Source organism: Rana temporaria, chromosome 4, assembly GCF_905171775.1.
Source record: "Rana temporaria chromosome 4, aRanTem1.1, whole genome shotgun sequence".
NCBI lineage: Eukaryota > Metazoa > Chordata > Amphibia > Anura > Ranidae > Rana > Rana temporaria.
The window spans coordinates 305,900,003-305,917,672 of NC_053492.1; the positions used below are offsets into that span (position 1 = coordinate 305,900,003).

A 17,670-nucleotide genomic window follows, 5' to 3' on the forward strand; every position below is an offset into this window, starting at 1 on the left:
TTAGATAAGCACCTGAACGACCACAACATACAGGGATATACAATGTAATACTGACTTATAATCACACACATACAGTGCCTGCCGCCATCTCGCACTCGCGCTGGAATAGTACAAGCACATTTCAGCAAGCGCGTCATAGAAGCGACGGGAGATCCGACTTGGATTCCCGCCAATTCTACACGTGTGCGGCGATTGTTATGAATCCTGAGGGGGAAGTCCCCGCCAGATTTTAAATAAAAATCCGGCATGGGTTCCCCCTCAGGAGCATACCGGGCCCTTAGGTCTGGTATGGGTTGTAAGGAGACCCCCCCTACCCAGAAAAAACGGCGTAGGGGGTCCCCCTACAATCCATACCAGACCCGTATCCAAAGCACGCTACCCGGCCGGCCAGGAAAGGAGTGGGGATGAGCGAGCGCCCCCTCCTGAGCCGTACCAGGCTGCATGCCCTCAACATGGGGGGGGTTGGGTGCTCTGGGGCAGGGGGGCGCACTGCGGGGCCCCCCCACCCCAGAGCACCCTGTCCCCATGTTGATGAGGACAGGGCCCCTTCCCGACAACCCTGGCCCTTAAATAAGGGGGCCCCCAGATACCGGCCCCCCACCCTAAGTGAATGGATATGGGGTACATCGTACCCCTACCCATTCACCTGGAGGAAACATGTTAAAGTTAATAAACACGACACAAGGGTTTTTAAAATAATTTATTTGTCTGCTCCGGAGGCACCCCCTGTCTTCTTCAGCTCTTTTTAGCAGGGGGGGCTTCTTCTTTGACGTCTTCGGGTGGGGGGCTCTCTTCTTCGCCGCCGTCTGGTTCTCTTCCACCGCCGGGGGGGTCGCTTTTATAAAAGCGCCCACCCCCCGGCGGGTTTCCTCCGACGTCTTCGGCGGGGGGTGGTGTGCTTCCCAGGGGGGGCTTCTTCTTCCGCTATTCGGGGGGGTCTTCTCCGCTATCCGGGGGGTCTTCTCCACTCTCCGGGGGTCTTCTTGTATGTTCGCCGCTCTCCGCTGTTGACTCGGCGCACCTCGGTTCTTCCTCCCGATGTCCGGTGCCTTCTCCTTCAGGGCTGAACGTCTTCTTCTTCTTCTTCTTCTGTGCTGTGACGTCTTTTTCTTCTTCTGTGCTGTGACGTCTTCTTCTTCTTCCGCGCTGTGACGTCTTCTTCTTCTCTTCTCCCGATGTTGACACGTCGCCTCTTCTCGCTGCAATGACAGGTGCGCGGCTTGCATCTGACTTATATAGGCCTCACAGTCCCATCATGCTCCGTACCTACCCATGTGATACCTACCCACGTGGGTAGGTACCGGAGCATGATGGGACTGTGAGGCCTATATAAGTCAGATGCAAGCCGCGCACCTGTCATTGCAGCGAGAAGAGGCGACGTGTCAACATCGGGAGAAGAGAGGAAGAAGACGTCACAGCAGGGAAGAAGAAGAAGACGTCACAGCACGGAAGAAGAAGAAGACGTCACAGCACAGAAGAAGAAGAAGAAGACGTTAAGCCCTGAACATAGAAGAAGACCCCCGGAGAGTGGAGAAAACCCCCCGGATAGCGGAGAAGACCCCCCCGGATAGCGGAAGAAGAAGCCCCCCCTGAGAAGCACACCACCCCCCGCCGAAGACGTCATAGGAAACCCGCCGGGGGGTGGGCGCTTTTATAAAAGCGACCCCCCCCGGCGGTGGAAGAGAACCAGACGGCGGCGAAGAAGAGCGGCCCCCACCCGAAGACGTCAAAGAAGAAGCCCCCCTGCTAAAAAGAGCTAAAGAAGACAGGGGGTGCCTCCGGAGCAGACAAATAAATTATTTTAAAAACCCTTGTGTCGTGTTTATTAACTTTAACATTTTTCCTCCAGGTGAATGGGTAGGGGTACGATGTACCCCATATCCATTCACTTAGGGTGGGGGGCCGGTATCTGGGGGCCCCCTTTTAAAGGGGGCTCCCAGATTCCGATAAGCCTCCCGCCCGCATACCCCGACAACCAACGGCCAGGGTTGTCGGGAAGGGGCCCTGTCCTCATCAACATGGGGACAGGGTGCTCTGGGGTGGGGGGGCCCCGCAGTGCGCCCCCCTGCCCCAGAGCACCCAACCCCCCCCATGTTGAGGGCATGCAGCCTGGTACGGCTCAGGAGGGGGGGGTGCTCGCTCGTCCCCACTCCTTTCCTGGCTGGCCGGGTAGCGTGCTTTGGATACGGGTCTGGTATGGATTGTAGGGGGACCCCCTACGCCGTTTTTTCGGCGTAGGGGGGGTCTCCTTACAACCCATACCAGACCTAAGGGCCCGGTATGCTCCTGAGGGGGAACCCATGCCGGATTTTTATTTAAAATCCGACGGGGACTTCCCCCTCAGGATTCATAACAAACGCTGCACACGTGTAGAATTGGCGGGAATCCAAGTCGGATCTCCCGTCGCTTCTATGACGGCTTTGTCTACATCGCGGCAAGCCAGCTCGACGCTGGCTCCCGTGATGGGGCTCATAGGTGGTCAATCTCGCCGAGAAAGGGAGCGAGATTGACACAATATCGCGGTCACCCACTGTAGGTTGGACTTTATGGACTTGTGTCTTTTTTCAACCTCACTTACTATGTAACTATGTAACATCCGTCCTGAATGCATTTTTTTGCTTTCCAATTTTTTTTTTCTAAACTCAACTGCCTGTGAACATGAAGCCTAAAACTCACTAACAACTTACTAAATAAAAAAACAAATGATCACTACTCTATATTATTTCTCTTAGACCACTCATTGTTACTTTTTATACAGTTGACCAGCCACTCATTCGTTGGCCTCCATGACTCTGCTGTTGTCTGGATCTCCTCTTTAGCATGGTTCACACCTATGCATTTTTTATTGCATTTTAAGTTTTGCAGAAACACACTACATCCATTGAGCATGGTTTCCTATGGATGTGGTTCACATCTGTGCATTTTAATTAACGGGCCAGGGACTTTTTTCTGTTTTTTGGTTCCATAGACTTAAATGGAGAAAAAATGTGTATTGAAAAATGCAAAATGCACCTGGAATATGCAAACTGCAACCTGCATAGGTGTGAACTAGGCAGGGGCGGACTGACAACTCATGGGGCCTCGGGGCAATAGAAGATTATGGGGCCCCTGGGCTTACAGATGCCCACCACGCCAGGAGGCAGTGCAGAGGCGGGGCAGCTAAAATCCCAGGATTTTCACATCAAAAGCATGTCGGTTTCGGACATATCAGGGACAGATGTAAAAAAAACATAGATTTTTACATACTGTCCCTGGTTTTATTGAGCCTGGCAACCCTGATGGGGCCCCCTAGTGGCATGGGGCCCTCGGGCAGTGCCCGAGTGACTCAATGGTCTGTCCGCCCCTGGAACTAGGCCTCACTGCACTTTCAATATCACTTACAAATCAACAAATTTTCTTTGTTCTATAGCGATCCCCCTAAGGTTTCATCCTTAGCCATCTTCTATACTCAATCTACAGCTCCTCCCTGGGTCAGGTAATAGCTTCCAATACCATTTCTATGCTGACAACTCACACATTCAACTCTCTATCCTTCTGCTCACTCCTGTCAGTCTTATTGCACATCACCAATTTACTAACTGACATATCAGGATGGATGTCACACCACTTTCTCAAGAGTTTTGCCTTATATGTACATTTTTACTATTCCCTTTGATCAATGTCTCAACTTTAAAGGGTGTATTTATATTTAAAAAATGTGCATATCTATTTGTCCAGCGAAACTGCATGTGCAAGTCCTTCTGTACAAACTTACCAGCTGTTGTGAGAATGGGGCAAAAGCTGGTGGACTGCTCTTCAAATATTATGAGCCGTAGTGAAGATAGGTTAATTCAGAAATTGGAAAAAAACTGCAGTATGGCCACTAGATGGAGCTGAGGATCACAGTAAATAAATACATCTTAGTAAGAAAAGATCCAATAAAGAGATTCAAATCAATGACAGACTGTAGCAGTATGCTGATTACCACAGATCCATATGGACATGTGTACAAGGACAGGTGAGCGGGTCCTGAACTGTTTGCATCCAGGGGTACATATTAATCCTTGTATGCCAGTGTACATTAATTTGTACAGGCGGCTGCCCCGTCAGTCCCGGGTGCAGAGAGAGGTTTAATGCTCTTGTGCATTAACCCAAAAGTGAACAGAATAACCATCTTAAAAAGGTGTCTCATTTACAACATTTTGCTCACTTCTTGCTCTGGTGACAACACTAAAATGGTGCATTTCCCATCATCTTCTCCTGTCACCAGGACAAATAGAAGTTTGAATCTCCAAAATGGGTATGGACACAAAAATAAAAGACAGACAGGGCATCTCATCCTTTTCAATTCAATTCAAAACTGAAATAGGAAAAAAAAAATTTTTTGCATTCACATTAACATGGCACATGCGTTGCAGTAAGGAGTAGATACACGCATTACAGTAAGCACTAAATACATGCATTGTAGTAAAGACTAGATACATGCATTGTAGTAAAGACTAGATACATGTGTTACAGTAAGGACTAGAGACATGCATTGCAGTAAAGACTAGATACATGTGTTACAGTAAAGCAAGGGTGCCCAACTTTTGAAGTGCGAGGGCCACTTAAGCGACTTGGTAACTGGTCGCGGACCACAATCAGTGGGGCAGGCGGATGGCAGGTCCATGTCCGCTCTGCATATGCAGAGCAGACACGGACACAGCCGGATCAGATTGGAGGTAGGACACAAGTCAGTTTACATCTGCCACTCCTTAGAGGTGAATGAAGGGTCCAATTGGGTCGGGCTGCTTTCACACTGATGCGCTGAGGTTTACCTGTACAGAGGGTGCAACGCAGTGTACCTTTGGCTTTTCTGCACTTTGCAATAGACTTCTATTATATTCTGCAGGTTTGTTGCACTTTCAGAAAGCTCACCGAATTCGCAGGTAATAACAGAAGTGTATGGCTCAGTGCAGGTAACCCACAGGAGCGCTGCTCTGCACCTGCGGATCAGTTTGGAAGCAGCCCAGTAACCATTTCAGAACAGATATGCCCATGCACTGTGATTTTAGTAATAAACTGACCTTTAATAACAGTATTCTATTCAATCCCAGAGCAGGAGGTCGCGGGCCACACCAGAGGGCTCCGCGGGCCACTGGTTGGGCACCCATGCAGTAAAGACTAGATACATGCGTTACAGTAAAGACTAGATACATGCATTGCAGTAAGGACTAGATACATGCATTGCAGTAAAGACTAGAGACATGCATAACAGTAAGGACTAGATACATGCATTGCAGTAAAGACTAGAGGAATGCGTTACAGGAAGGGCTAGATACATGTGTTACAGTAAGGACTAGAGACATGCATTGCAGTAAAGACTAGAGGAATGTGTTACAGTAAGGACTAGAGACATGCATTGCAGTAAAGACTAGAGGAATGCGTTACAGGAAGGGCTAGATACATGTGTTACAGTAAGGACTAGAGACATGCATTGCAGTAAAGACTAGAGGAATGTGTTACAGTAAGGACTAGAGACATGCATTGCAGTAAAGACTAGAGGAATGTGTTACAGTAAGGACTAGATACATGCATTGCAGTAAAGACTAGTGGCGGCTGGTGCTCAAAATTTTTGGGGGGGCGCAAACAAAAAATAAATAAAAATTGCAGCCTCACTGTGCCCATCAAATGCAGCCACTCTGCCATCAATTGTCACCACTGTGCCATGCCATCAAATGCAGCCACTGTGCCATCAATTGTCACCACTGTGCCATGCCATCAAACGCAGCCACTGTGCCATGCCATCAAACGCATGCCACTGTGGCATCAATTGTCACCACTGTGCCATGCCATCTAACGCAGCCACTGTGCCATCAATTGTCACCACTGTGCCATGCCATCAAACGCAGACACTGTGGCATCAATTGTCACCACTGTGCCATGCCATCAAACGCAGCCACTGTGCCATCAATTGTCACCACTGTGCCATGCCATCAACGCAGCCACTGTGCCATCCATTGTCACCACTGTGCCATGCCATCAAACACAGCCACTATGCCATCAATTGTCACCACTGTGCCATGCCATCAAACGCAGCCACTGTGCCATCAATTATCACCACTGTGCCATGCCATCAAATGCAGTCACTATGCCATCAATTCGCACCACTGTGCCATGCCATCAAACGCAGTCACTGTGCCATGCCATCAAACGCAGCCACTGTGCCATGCCATCAAAAGCAGTCACTGTGTCATGCCATCAAACGCAGTCACTGTGCCATGCCATCAAACACAGCCACTGTGCCATCAATTGTCACCACTGTGCCATACCATCAAACGCAGCCACTGTGCCCCTCAATTGTCGCCACTGTGCCAATTGTCACCACTGTGCCCTTTAATTGTCGCCACTGTGCCCATTGTTGCCACTGTGCATGTCACTGTGCCCTTTAATTGTTGCCACTGTGCCCATTGTCACCACTGTGCCTATTGTTGCCACTGTGCATGTCACTGTGCCCTTTAATTAATGCCACTGTGCCCTTTGTCGCCACTGTGCCCTTTGTCACCACTGTACCCATTGATGCCATGCCACTGTGCTTTTTGTCACCACTGTACCCATTGATGCCATGCCACTGTGTACCTTTTGTCGCCTCTGTGCTCATTGTCGCCGCTGTGCCCTGTAAAATGCACTTACCTTCCTGCTTCCACGTCCCTCGATGTCCTCTCCCGCCCTCGATGACGCTTCAGCCAATCAGGAATAACCAGAATCGGTGAACCTGATTGGCTGAGACGGCCGTCAGTCCTATCCCCCCGTACGTTCCGAGGATAAAACATCCGGGAGCCAAGGGCTGTACTCGGGAAAGCCTATCAGAGCCGCTGGCTCTGATAGGCACTTCCGCACAGCCAACCAGCTGCCGTTATTCAGGTGGTCGGCGCTCAATGTCCGGCCACCTGAATAGACCAGCGGCAGCTGGCCACAATAACATAAATTCATGCAATGCATGAATGTATGTTATTTGCGAGAGCCAGAGGGGGCGGCGCTGCAGTCAATATTAGTAAAAACAACATTCTTAAATTCTTAAAGGGCCCGTTTTTTTTTGTTTTTTTTATGACTACAGGAGGGGGGGGGGCAGGGGTTAAAGCCGTTTAGGTTATTCCATTCCCAAACCCAAGGCAGCTATCGACACTCCACAATCCGGCAAACACGACCCATACAAATCCCCCCCCCATTAACGAGACACACAGCTCTGCTTTAGGTTAAAAACGAATAGACTCTTTAATGAAAAAAACAGGCTCTTATATACAGTCAGTAACCAAAAATGAACAATGACTCAACTCCACCCACAACATGACACAAGGAGCCCAATACACATCATTTGGGTAGACTTTCTGGCACCAGGTCTGACATAATTTACATGAGCTAATTAACTAATCATTTACCCAGACAAGGTGACTCCTGGATATGTGTAACGGAACCCCAAATGGGACAGGGGTTAAAGCCGTTTAGGATATTCCATTCCTGAACCCAAGACAGCTACCCTGCGGCCGCATCATTGGGTTTGATTGACAGCAGCAGGAGCCAATGGCTGTGCTGCTATCAATCTATCCAATGAAGAGCTGAGAAGCCGTGGAGAGAGCGATGTGGGATCACACCCACAGAAATTCGTGGCTCAGGTAAGTAAAACTGCGGGGCTGGGGGGCCGGACACAGCAAGGTGTTTTTTCACCTTAATGCATAGGATGCATTAAGGTGAAAAAAAACACAAACATTTTCAACCCCTTTAAATCTTCTGCCCTTGATGTTTTAACTTTGGATAGTAAAAAAAATAAAATTTCTGCCAGTAAAAACCTTATACAGCCCACTTCTTGTTTCTTGTCTGGTAAAAAGCCAAGTCTTATGACATCATGCACAGCTCTCTCTCTAACTCTCTTTCTCTCCTGAGAGTTTGCCAGGAAGGGAGTGGGGGTGAGTCATACAAGGGCCAATGAGAGCTGCAGAGTTGGAGTGCCTCTGTGTGTCTGTGTAAATCCAGGAAGTGAACAGGCAGCAGATTCAGCTGCCCACAGTTAAAATGGATGCAGCCAGACTCAGTGAAGGGAGATTTCTGCAGAATATTTTACAGGATCAGTCAGTTCCAATGTCCCTGATTTCGAGGAACTGTCCCTGATTTGAAGCAATGTCCCTCTGTCCCTCTCCCCCCCTCATTTGTCCCTCAGTTTGGTCTGATCTATATAATTGTATATAAAATGCACTTTTTATCTTTCAAAAAGTGTTTCTCAGTGCTAAACCTTTCATCCAAATTCTAAATTGCTGCATTGACTTTAAAAGTCAATATAAAGGAATAATAGTGGTAAAAAAAAGCCCTTGTGGATTTTATTTACCGTTTTTTGGGGTTAATTCTCCTTTAAGGGGGGTGTGACAAGAGGCGTGTCCTATGCCTACATATGTTTGCTAGTAGGTATCCCTCATTCGCACGTCAAAATGTTGGGAGGTATGGGATCACATTATATATCAAATAATATGCAATGTGGTTGGAGGGAAGCTTCAGAATGGCAAAGATGTTTTTTTTATAAATTATGTGAGCAGACTGCAGTTCCTCTTTAACCACTTCCCGCCCGGTCAATAGGAGATTGACGTCCGGGAAGTGGTTCTGAAATCCTAACTGGACGTCTATGGACGTCCTGCAGGATTTCATGCCGCGCGCGCCCGTGGGGGCGTGCAGCGATCGGTGATGAGAGGTGTCAGTCTGACACTCTGCATCTCCGATCTCGTTAAAGAGGTTCCGGTGGAGGCTCTTTACCACGTGATCAGCCATGTCCAATCACGGCTGATCACGATGTAAACAGGAAGAGCCGTTGATGGCTCTTCCTCACTTGCGTCTGACAGACGCGAGTAGAGGAGAGCTGATCAGCGGCTCTCCTGACAGGGGGGGTTCGCGCTGATTGTTTATCAGTGCAGCCCCCCCTCGGATCGCCACACTGGACCACCAGGGAAGGGCAAAAAAAAAAAGGGGGCAAAAGAAAAAAAAGTCAGTAAAAAAACAAAGAGCAGTAAAAAAAAAAAAGATGCCAATCAGTGCCCACAAATGGACACTGACTGGCAACATGGATACATCAGTGCCGCCCCACAGTGTCCATCAGTGCCACCCCACAGTGTCCATCAGTGCCACCCCACAGTGCCCATCCATGCCCAGTGCCCACCTATCAGTGCCCATCTGTGCCACCCATAAGTACCCATCAGTGCCACCCATAAGTGCCGCCCATGAGTGCCCATCTGTGCCGCCCATGAGTGCCCATCAGTGCCGCCCATGAGTGCCCATCAGTGCCGCCTATGAGTGCCCATCAGTGCCGCCTATGAGTGCCCATCAGTGCCGCATACCAGCGCCGCCAATCAGTGCCCATCAGTGCCACCTCATCGGTGCCCATCAGTACTACTTCATCGAGGTCCATCGGTGTCCATCAGTGCCGCCATATCAGTGCCCGTAATTGAAAGAGAAAACGTACTTATTTAGAAAAACATTCACAAAAAAAAAAAAAAAAGAAAGTTTTCAAAATTTTCAGTCTTTTTTTAGTTGTTGCGCAAAATAAATCATTAAGATATCAGCATTTTCAGCCGGCGATTCCCTACACCAGGGTTGCCCAACCTTTTAAGGCTCCATTCACACCTCGGCGTATGGTCGCCTGTAGAGCGACGCTATTGCAGCCTGCAATACGCTGGAGGGGTGATTTTACATTGTCGGCTATGGAGATGGTTCACATCTCCATGCCGAAAGTCGAACGCCTAAACGCCTGAAGCTCAAAACAAGTCCCGGACGTTTTTTTCAGGCGGCTTTGGGCGTTCAGCATAGCCGACAATGTTGATCACCCCTCCGGCGTATGTTACCGCGGCGTATTTTACCGTGTTTTGTTGCAGCAAATCGCGGGACAAAACGCCGCAATTTGTCACGGCAAATCGTGGTAAAATACGCCGCATTCAGGTGTGAATGCAGCCTCAAGAGTGAGGGCCACTTAAGAAACTTGGTAACCAGTGGCGGGCCACAATGAGTGGAGCGGGCAGATGACAGGTCACGGCTACTCTACAGGCTTTCTGATCCACCCTGATGGAAGGGGACGAATTACCTTCTGTTTTTCAGACTGGAGGTAGGTGGGCGTAAACAGACATCTGTCACTCCTTAGAGGTGAACTGAGGGTCCCATTTGGTCGGGCTGGTCATGTAAAAGGGCTTAAGACTGCATACATACTGATGTGGTGCGGGCTACCCACACTGTGGGTGCAGCGTAGTGCACCTGTGTCTATCCTGCGGGTTAGCAGAACTTTGCCATAGACTCCGTCTGTGGCAAAAGCCAGTGCTGTAGAGAAAGCATCGGCTTATGGGGCTCTGCTCCGCAGCCACTTTCTTCCTCTACCACCAGCTTCATTCACAACACTGATGCTGTGGTATGGCGGGTCGGCAACCTGCAATCTGGGCGTGTCAACCCGCCATTCCAGAGCAGGAGGTCATGGGCCACATCAGAGGGCTCCGCGGGCCACATGTGGCCCCCGGGCCACTGGTTGGCCACCCCTGCCCTACACCATAAGAATGATCAAAGCGGCTGTTCTTACGGGCGACGCCCCCCCCCCCTCCTGCCGCCCTCCGGTGCTTCTACTGACTCACCGCTGCGAGCGGTGAGTCGGAGAATGGATCCACCGGCCCTGCATGCTGATCATAGAGATTTCCGGCGGACCAGATGGAGAACCGGGATTGTTTTTATTTTTTGTTTCTTAGGCTTCCCAGCCTAGTGGTGAGATGTGGGGTCTTATTGACCCCATATCTCACTCTAAAGAGGTCCTGTTGTGTCATATTCCTATTACAAAGGATGTTTACATTCCTTGTAATAAGAATAAAAGTGATCAAAATTTTTATTTTTATTTTAAAAGTGTCAAAATAATTTTATATATTTTTTTTAAAGTGCCCCTGCCCCGTGAGCTCGTACACAGAAGCGAACACATACGTAAGTCCCGCCCACATATGAAAACAGTATTCAAACCCCACATGTGAGGTGTCGCCGCGAACGTTAGAGCGAAAGCAATAATTCTAGCCCTAGACCTCCTCTGTAACTCAAAACATGTAACCAGTAAACAATTTAAAGCGTCGCCTGTGGGGATTTTTAAGTACCGAAATTTGGCGTCATTCCACGAGCATGTGCAATTTTGAAGCGTGACATGTTAGGTATCTATTTACTCGGCGTAACTTTATCTTTCACATTATGTAAAAAAAAATGGGCTAACTTTACTGTTTTTTTTTTACGCATGAAACAGTTTTTCCCCCCCAAAAAAATGTTTAAAAAATTTGCTGCGCAAATAACGTGCTATACGTGCTATACGAGATAAAAAGTTGCAATGACCACCATTGTATTCTCTAGGGTCTCTGCTAAAAAACATATATAATGTTTGGGGGTTCTACGTAATTTTTTAGCAAAATTATGATTTTTACATGTAGGCGCGAAGTGTCAGATTTGGCCTGGATGCGAAGTGGTTAAAGTAATGCAGTACCGTATCGCAAAAGAAAAATGGCCTGATCATGAAGGGGGGTAAATCTTATGGAGGTCAAGTGGTTAAATTGGTAAATTTAAAGTTTATTGTAGCATTGTATTGAATGATCAGATAGTAAGGCTGACCATACACTATACAATTTTCCTTTAGATTCACCAAAACCAAGAAATATGGGGTCACACCTAAACACTTTCCATTTGTATGCAATCAGGCAGGCCCTTGCACTACATAGGTGAAGGAAATAGAATAAGAAAATTGTATATTGTATGGACACCTTTATGTGTATGGTGATCCTAAAGCTGCCAACCCAAAAGTAGACTTTAGTTAAATTCTTTGTATGGAAAAGGAGAAAAATCATTTGTTAGGACAGTTATAGACTTAAGAAATTTTCTTTGTAAGCCCTGAAAAATGTTGGTCGATTACCATGGCAATTTTTCAATTCTAAAGCCCTGTACGCACGGCCGGGAATCCCGTCAGGAACAAAAACTTTGGTTTTTCTGACGGGATTCTTGGCAAGCTTGCCTTGCAAAGCTGTGCATACAGACGGCCACTCAAAAGAACCACCGTTCTTTTGAATGGCAAGAACGCGGTGACATCATCAACTACGACAAGCCAGCGCTCGTCACGTTTGATGCCGGCGCCGCCATCTTGCTACACCCTACACTAACCTTGTATGCTACCCCGCATTCGTCAAAGTCTTATTGAGCATGCGTGGGTTTACCTGGGACAGGTAAGCATACAGACGATCGCTTTTCTCGGCAGGAAACACTCTGCCGGGAATCCCGACGGGAAAATAAAGAGCAGGTTCTCTAATTTTTTCAGGCAGTTTTTCTGTCGGGAAAACTGCTAGGGAGCATACACACGGCCGGGATTCCCAGCCAAATGCTCTCCTGGCAGTTTTTCTGCTGGGAAAACCGGTCGTGTGTACGAGGCTTTAGTACGATTTCGGGGATGCACATACAACAAGTAAACATTTTTTTCACAAACAAAAACCACATTCACAGTCAGATCTTCGTTATTTTTTCATCTGTCTTTGATTTTCCTCATCAATAAGGGGAAAAGGATTGTGGATTGGAATCCCATTAACTATTAAAAAATTAAACGAACGCTCGAAAAAATAATTTTTAAAACGAAATTCTGCATGTGGCAGACTTCCCTGAGATCCCTCCACTTACCTCTACAAACAACTCTCACCGACCCTCTGCAGTGATCAGATGTGCTCTGACAGGCCAGCCCTGACTGTGTACTATAGTGACCTGTAACCTGGCAACACATCTCTTCCTTAGCAACACCTCCTCTGCACATGCTCAGTCCTCACTGGAGATTTTTCTTCTTCAAAGCTTTATTTAGCCACTTCACAAACAAGCAAAAACACACTGGCCCAGATTCAGGTAGAACCGTGCAATATTTGCGTGGGCAAAGGGCAACGATTTTTGCTCTGCGCCCACGCAAATATTTCGATTTGCCCGCGATTCACGGAGCAGTAGCTCCGTAAATTGCGCGGGCGCTATGCTAATTTGCCCTGCGTAAGGGCGCCTAATGTAAATGATCCCGCCGGGGGCGGGAATCATTTAAATTAGGCGCGCTCCCGCGCCGAGCGAACTTTCCCGACGTGCATTGCGGCAAATGACGTCGCAAGGACGTCATTTGCTTCTAAGTGAACGTGAATGGCGCTGGACTTACGTAAACGACGTGAAATTCAAATTTCACGAGCGGGAAGGGTGGCTATACTTTAGCATTGGCTGCGCCTACTATGAGTAGGAGCAGCCTTATGCTAAAGTCGCCGTACGGAAACTCCGTACCTTGCGTGCGCAGGGCCCGCGCAACTTTTGTGAATCGGTGTTAGTATGCAATTTGCATACTATACACATGTCACAATGGCCGCGCCCCCTAGCGGCCAACGCAAGAATGCAGCCAAAGATATGAAGGCATAAGGAGGCTTATGCCTGTCATATCCTAGGCTGCAGTCCGCGTAGCGATGTTCCTGAATCAGGGGCATTCGCTACGCGGGAGCAAAACAGCTATTGCGCCGCGCAACCTATGGTTGCGTGGGCGCAATAGCTTCTTGAATCTGGGCCACTGACTGCAATGAGATTCAAGTATATCCTATTTTTCAGAATCCCTAGAGAATAAAATGGCAGTTGTTGCAATACTTTATGTCATACCGTATTATTATAAGCGCAATTTTTGGGGAAAAAATACACTTTTTTGGAATTAAAAAATAAAACAACAGTGAAGTAAGCCCAATTTTTTTATATTGTGAAAGATAATGTTACACCAAGTAAGATGATGCTCAACATGTCGTGCTTCAAAATGTCGCTCATGGAATGGCGACAAATGAATCCCTTAAAAATCTCCAAAGGCAACGTTTAAAAAATTCTACAGGTTACCAGTTTTGAGTTACAGAGGAGGTCTAGTGCTAGAATTATTGTTCTCACTCTAATGATCATGGCGATACCTCACATGTGTGGTTTGAACACCATTTTCATATGCGGGTGCGACTTACGTATGCGTTCAAAGTAATAGGTGGAACTCCTGCGCTGTAGTGGATGGGTGAGTGGGGAAGGGGGAGGGGGGGGGGAGGAAAGGGAATGAGGGTTGGTACACTGCAGCAAACAGAAAAGAGTCTATCCTAATAGACAAATGTGGTAAATTGGAAAAGGTGATATAGTCTGCGCTGTAAAAAAAAAAAAGAAAAATAGCTGGATGCAATGAAAAAGGGGTGGGGGGTGGGGTGGTGTAAAGGCCCGTGGGGGAAATGGGTGAAGTAGGTGGGTGCTACCTCTGAGTGAAAACAATAGTGGACACAAATTACTAAGATAATAAGGACAATGCAAACATCAATAACAATGTCAAAAGTGAGTCCGTTCATGAAAATGGCATAACAGTCCAAATCCAACGATCAAAGAAAGGAAAAATCCAGGTGCAGCCTGGGAAGTGGATAAATCAATGTGTAGAAGGTCTGAGGGTGAAGATTCCAGCAGCCAGGTCTGTGAAAAGGCGCAGCCAAAAATCCAAACGTGCAGCTCACACCTCTTGTGATCCTAGCAGCTTACCTTATAGCTATCGCATATAGCCAACACACAGGGAGAGACTGCTGCCTCCTAACGGATGTATATCCTCCTAGGGGGTGGGGTGGTAGGTCTGGTAAACCTCAATCCCAGATGGTGCATGTGGGAGACACAATAAGAGGCAATATTGTGTAATCCTATCACTGCTAAGGAGCTTCCGCTAAGATATATAGATGTACACTTACACAGAGTACAAGGAAAGGGTGCCTATCTCCACGAGCAGCGAGCTCGTCAACGTCCTAATTCTTCTCTTGTGAAACTCCCTGTAGTCACACCGATCCCGATCCCACCAATGGCTCAAACGTTGGTATTGCGGGCAGGGAGAAGAAAAGGAGGGCACATCGCATAACACAGTAACGGTTTATTAAAAACAAACATCAATAAAAAAACACACTCACATGGAGCAGTCTGAGGCGGTCACACATCCACGAGCTGCGAGCTCGTCTACCGTCCGTCAGGTGCTGCAAAAGGTCCAGTGCTCCAATCCCGACGCGTATTCGTCACACCACGTGACTTTATCAGGATATTGATATTGATATTGATATTGGATATAGGAATAATACTTAATTTCTTTGTATAAGGGAAAGATGGTCACGCTACTAAATAGGATTAAAGCCTAAAAAAACTCTAAATGATAATGTAGTGAAACAAACACCAAATTATGCACAAATGAATGGAACTAAAAAATAAACAGTAGTGTACATTTAGCAATATGAATACAGTGCACAAAGAAAGTCCAAGTGAAATAGTCTGAATAAAAACACATAAGATGTTAAACTTAAATGTGGGAAAGTCCACGTGGGATAATCAAAGAATCCAATCCAGAAAGAGAAAAGAGGATGGGAAGATGTTCTAGATTTTCCACCACCACCGAAGGGAGCTTTAGGTAAGCCTGTCCTTGGGATAAACACCTGAAGAAGTAAATACTCTTACCAGATAAACAGGACCTCCTGTACGTAGTGAGGTCACCAGCGCTCACAGATATAGCCCTCTGCAGGGTCAGAGATCAGTCCGGGATGCCAGACACTGTCACACTGTTGACATGTCCCCAGTTACCCATGCCCTTTTTGACAACATCTTGCCTATTAGCTATGGCTCTGGTAAGCGACAAAGACGACCAGAGCACGGTGGGAGGGGGAAGTGTCGTTTTGGCGTTTTCTGCTAGGGTATGGAGACGTGTGGGGGCCATCTTCCCCTCACTCGTCTCCATACCCAGCCACCAGAAGGACCCGATCACCTCTGCCGTTGCCGATGGCTCCGGTAAGTGAGGGCAGGTGGGAGGGGGCCCTCTCCCGCCGCTGATAATGGTGATCTCGCCACAGAGACCACCATTATTGGAAACCAGACCGCCGGCTGAAGAAGAGGATACCTGGGTTATGTCAGCTAGCTGCTGCCATAACAGAGATATCTCTCTTCAAACAGCCGACGTATATCGGTGTGCGGCGGTCGGGAAGTGGGTAACAAAGCCTGTCTGAAGCCTTGTTTTGAAGTGTAAACTAGCCATTTATGTGTGTTAAACCCGAAGAAAGTATAAATAAAACCCTAAAAAGCCTGTCCAAAGCCTTGTTGAAGCCGTAAAGCGAGAAAAGTAAATTGAAAGAATGTTTTGATAAAACAGTGAATTTTCCAAAAAGCAGCCATCACATTTTGTCTTCTTTGTGGGTTTGCTCTTCCTGCAGATAGAACGTTCTGTTCGTATTGAGGAAGTATTATTATGTTGGTCACTTCAAATAGTTTTTTGTTGTATAAATAGCATAATACATTAAATAAGAATGTCTATTACATCTTAAACTTAACAATGTATCTAACATGTATCATATATCTAAACCTGATGCCCCGTACACACCATCACTTTATGTGATGAAAAAAAACGACATTTTCTGTGAAGTAAAAAATGACGTTTTTGAAATTTCAATTTTCAAAGACGAAGTTGCCTACACACCATCGTTTTTCTCACAATGTTCTAGCAAAGCGAGGTTACATTCCACCACGTTTTTCCATTGAAGCTCGCTTCATAAGTAGCTTCTGGGCATGCGCGGGTGAAAAAACGTTGTTTTAAACTACGTTTTTTACTACACACGGTCAATTTCTGTGAAGTAAAAGTTGACGTTTTGAAAAATGACACATAAAATTGAAGCATGCTTCAATATTTTTTGGTCGTTTTTTAGAAGACATAAAACGACATTTTCCCCCACACACGGTCAATTAAAGTGACGTTTTTAAAAACGTAATTTTTTTTCATCACATAAAGTGATGGTGTGTACGGGGCATAAGAACAAAAACATTCTGTTTTTTTTTTTGTTTCGGGCTAAGTACACTGTCTGCAGGTACCCAAAAATACAGCTTGATCCATGTCAGAAATCTAAAGTCCTTGTAACTTTTTGTGCAGAGTTAAAATGTCAAACAATTCAGTCTTCTCAGTCCACCTTCTGGTCCTAAAAAAAAGAACCCTGGTGCTGCTCTAGACCTCTCTAGATATTAAAAACCTGCTCACTCCTCTGTTAAACCAACCAATGCAAAATTTTAACTTAATAAATCAGTGTAGTGAAATGCTTTCTCAAATAAAGTTACTGGGCCAGATTCAGGTAGAAGTGCGGCGGCGTAACGTATCGTAGATACGTTACACCGCCGCAAGTTTTCTTTGCAAGTGCCTGATTCACAAAGCACTTGCGATGAAAACTACGCCGGCCTCCGGCGTAAGCCCGCGTAATTTAAATTGGCGTGTGCCATTTAAATTAGGCGGGGTCCCGCGCCCGACCTACTGCGCATGCTCTGTTTCGTAACTCCCGCCGTGCTTTGCGCGAAGTGACGTCATTTTTTCAAACGGCGACGCGCGTAGCGTAATTCTGTATTCCCGGACGGCTTACGCAAACGACGCACATTTTTAAATTTCGACGCAGGAGCGACGGCCATACTTTAGACAGCAATACGTTTGCTGTCTAAAGTTAAGGCACCCAAAACGACGACTAACCTTGCGACGGGAAACTAGACTAGCGGCGACGTAGCGAACGCGAAAAACCATCGTGGATCGCCGTAACTCCTAATTTGAATACCCGACGCTGGTTTACGACGCGAACTCCCCCCAGCGGCGGCCGCGGTACTGCATCCTAA

At 47.1% G+C, this 17,670-nt stretch overlaps 1 protein-coding gene across 3 annotated transcripts in view; it reads right to left on the minus strand.

Moving 5' to 3' along the window:
* The window catches only part of RSPH3 (radial spoke head 3), a 52,471-nt gene extending 39,689 nt beyond the window's left edge, over positions 1-12,782 (minus strand). For 2 of the 3 annotated variants that reach the window (XM_040350559.1, XM_040350560.1), the window contains exon 1: positions 12,664-12,782. In XM_040350559.1, coding sequence (XP_040206493.1) covers positions 12,664-12,763 — 100 coding nt within the window. In that variant the 5' untranslated portion in view covers positions 12,764-12,782. Of the gene's footprint in view, positions 1-3,754; positions 3,856-12,663 lie in introns of those variants that run through there. The other variant, XM_040350562.1, reaches the window with a different exon arrangement.
* Between the last annotated feature and the right edge of the window lie 4,888 nt (positions 12,783-17,670).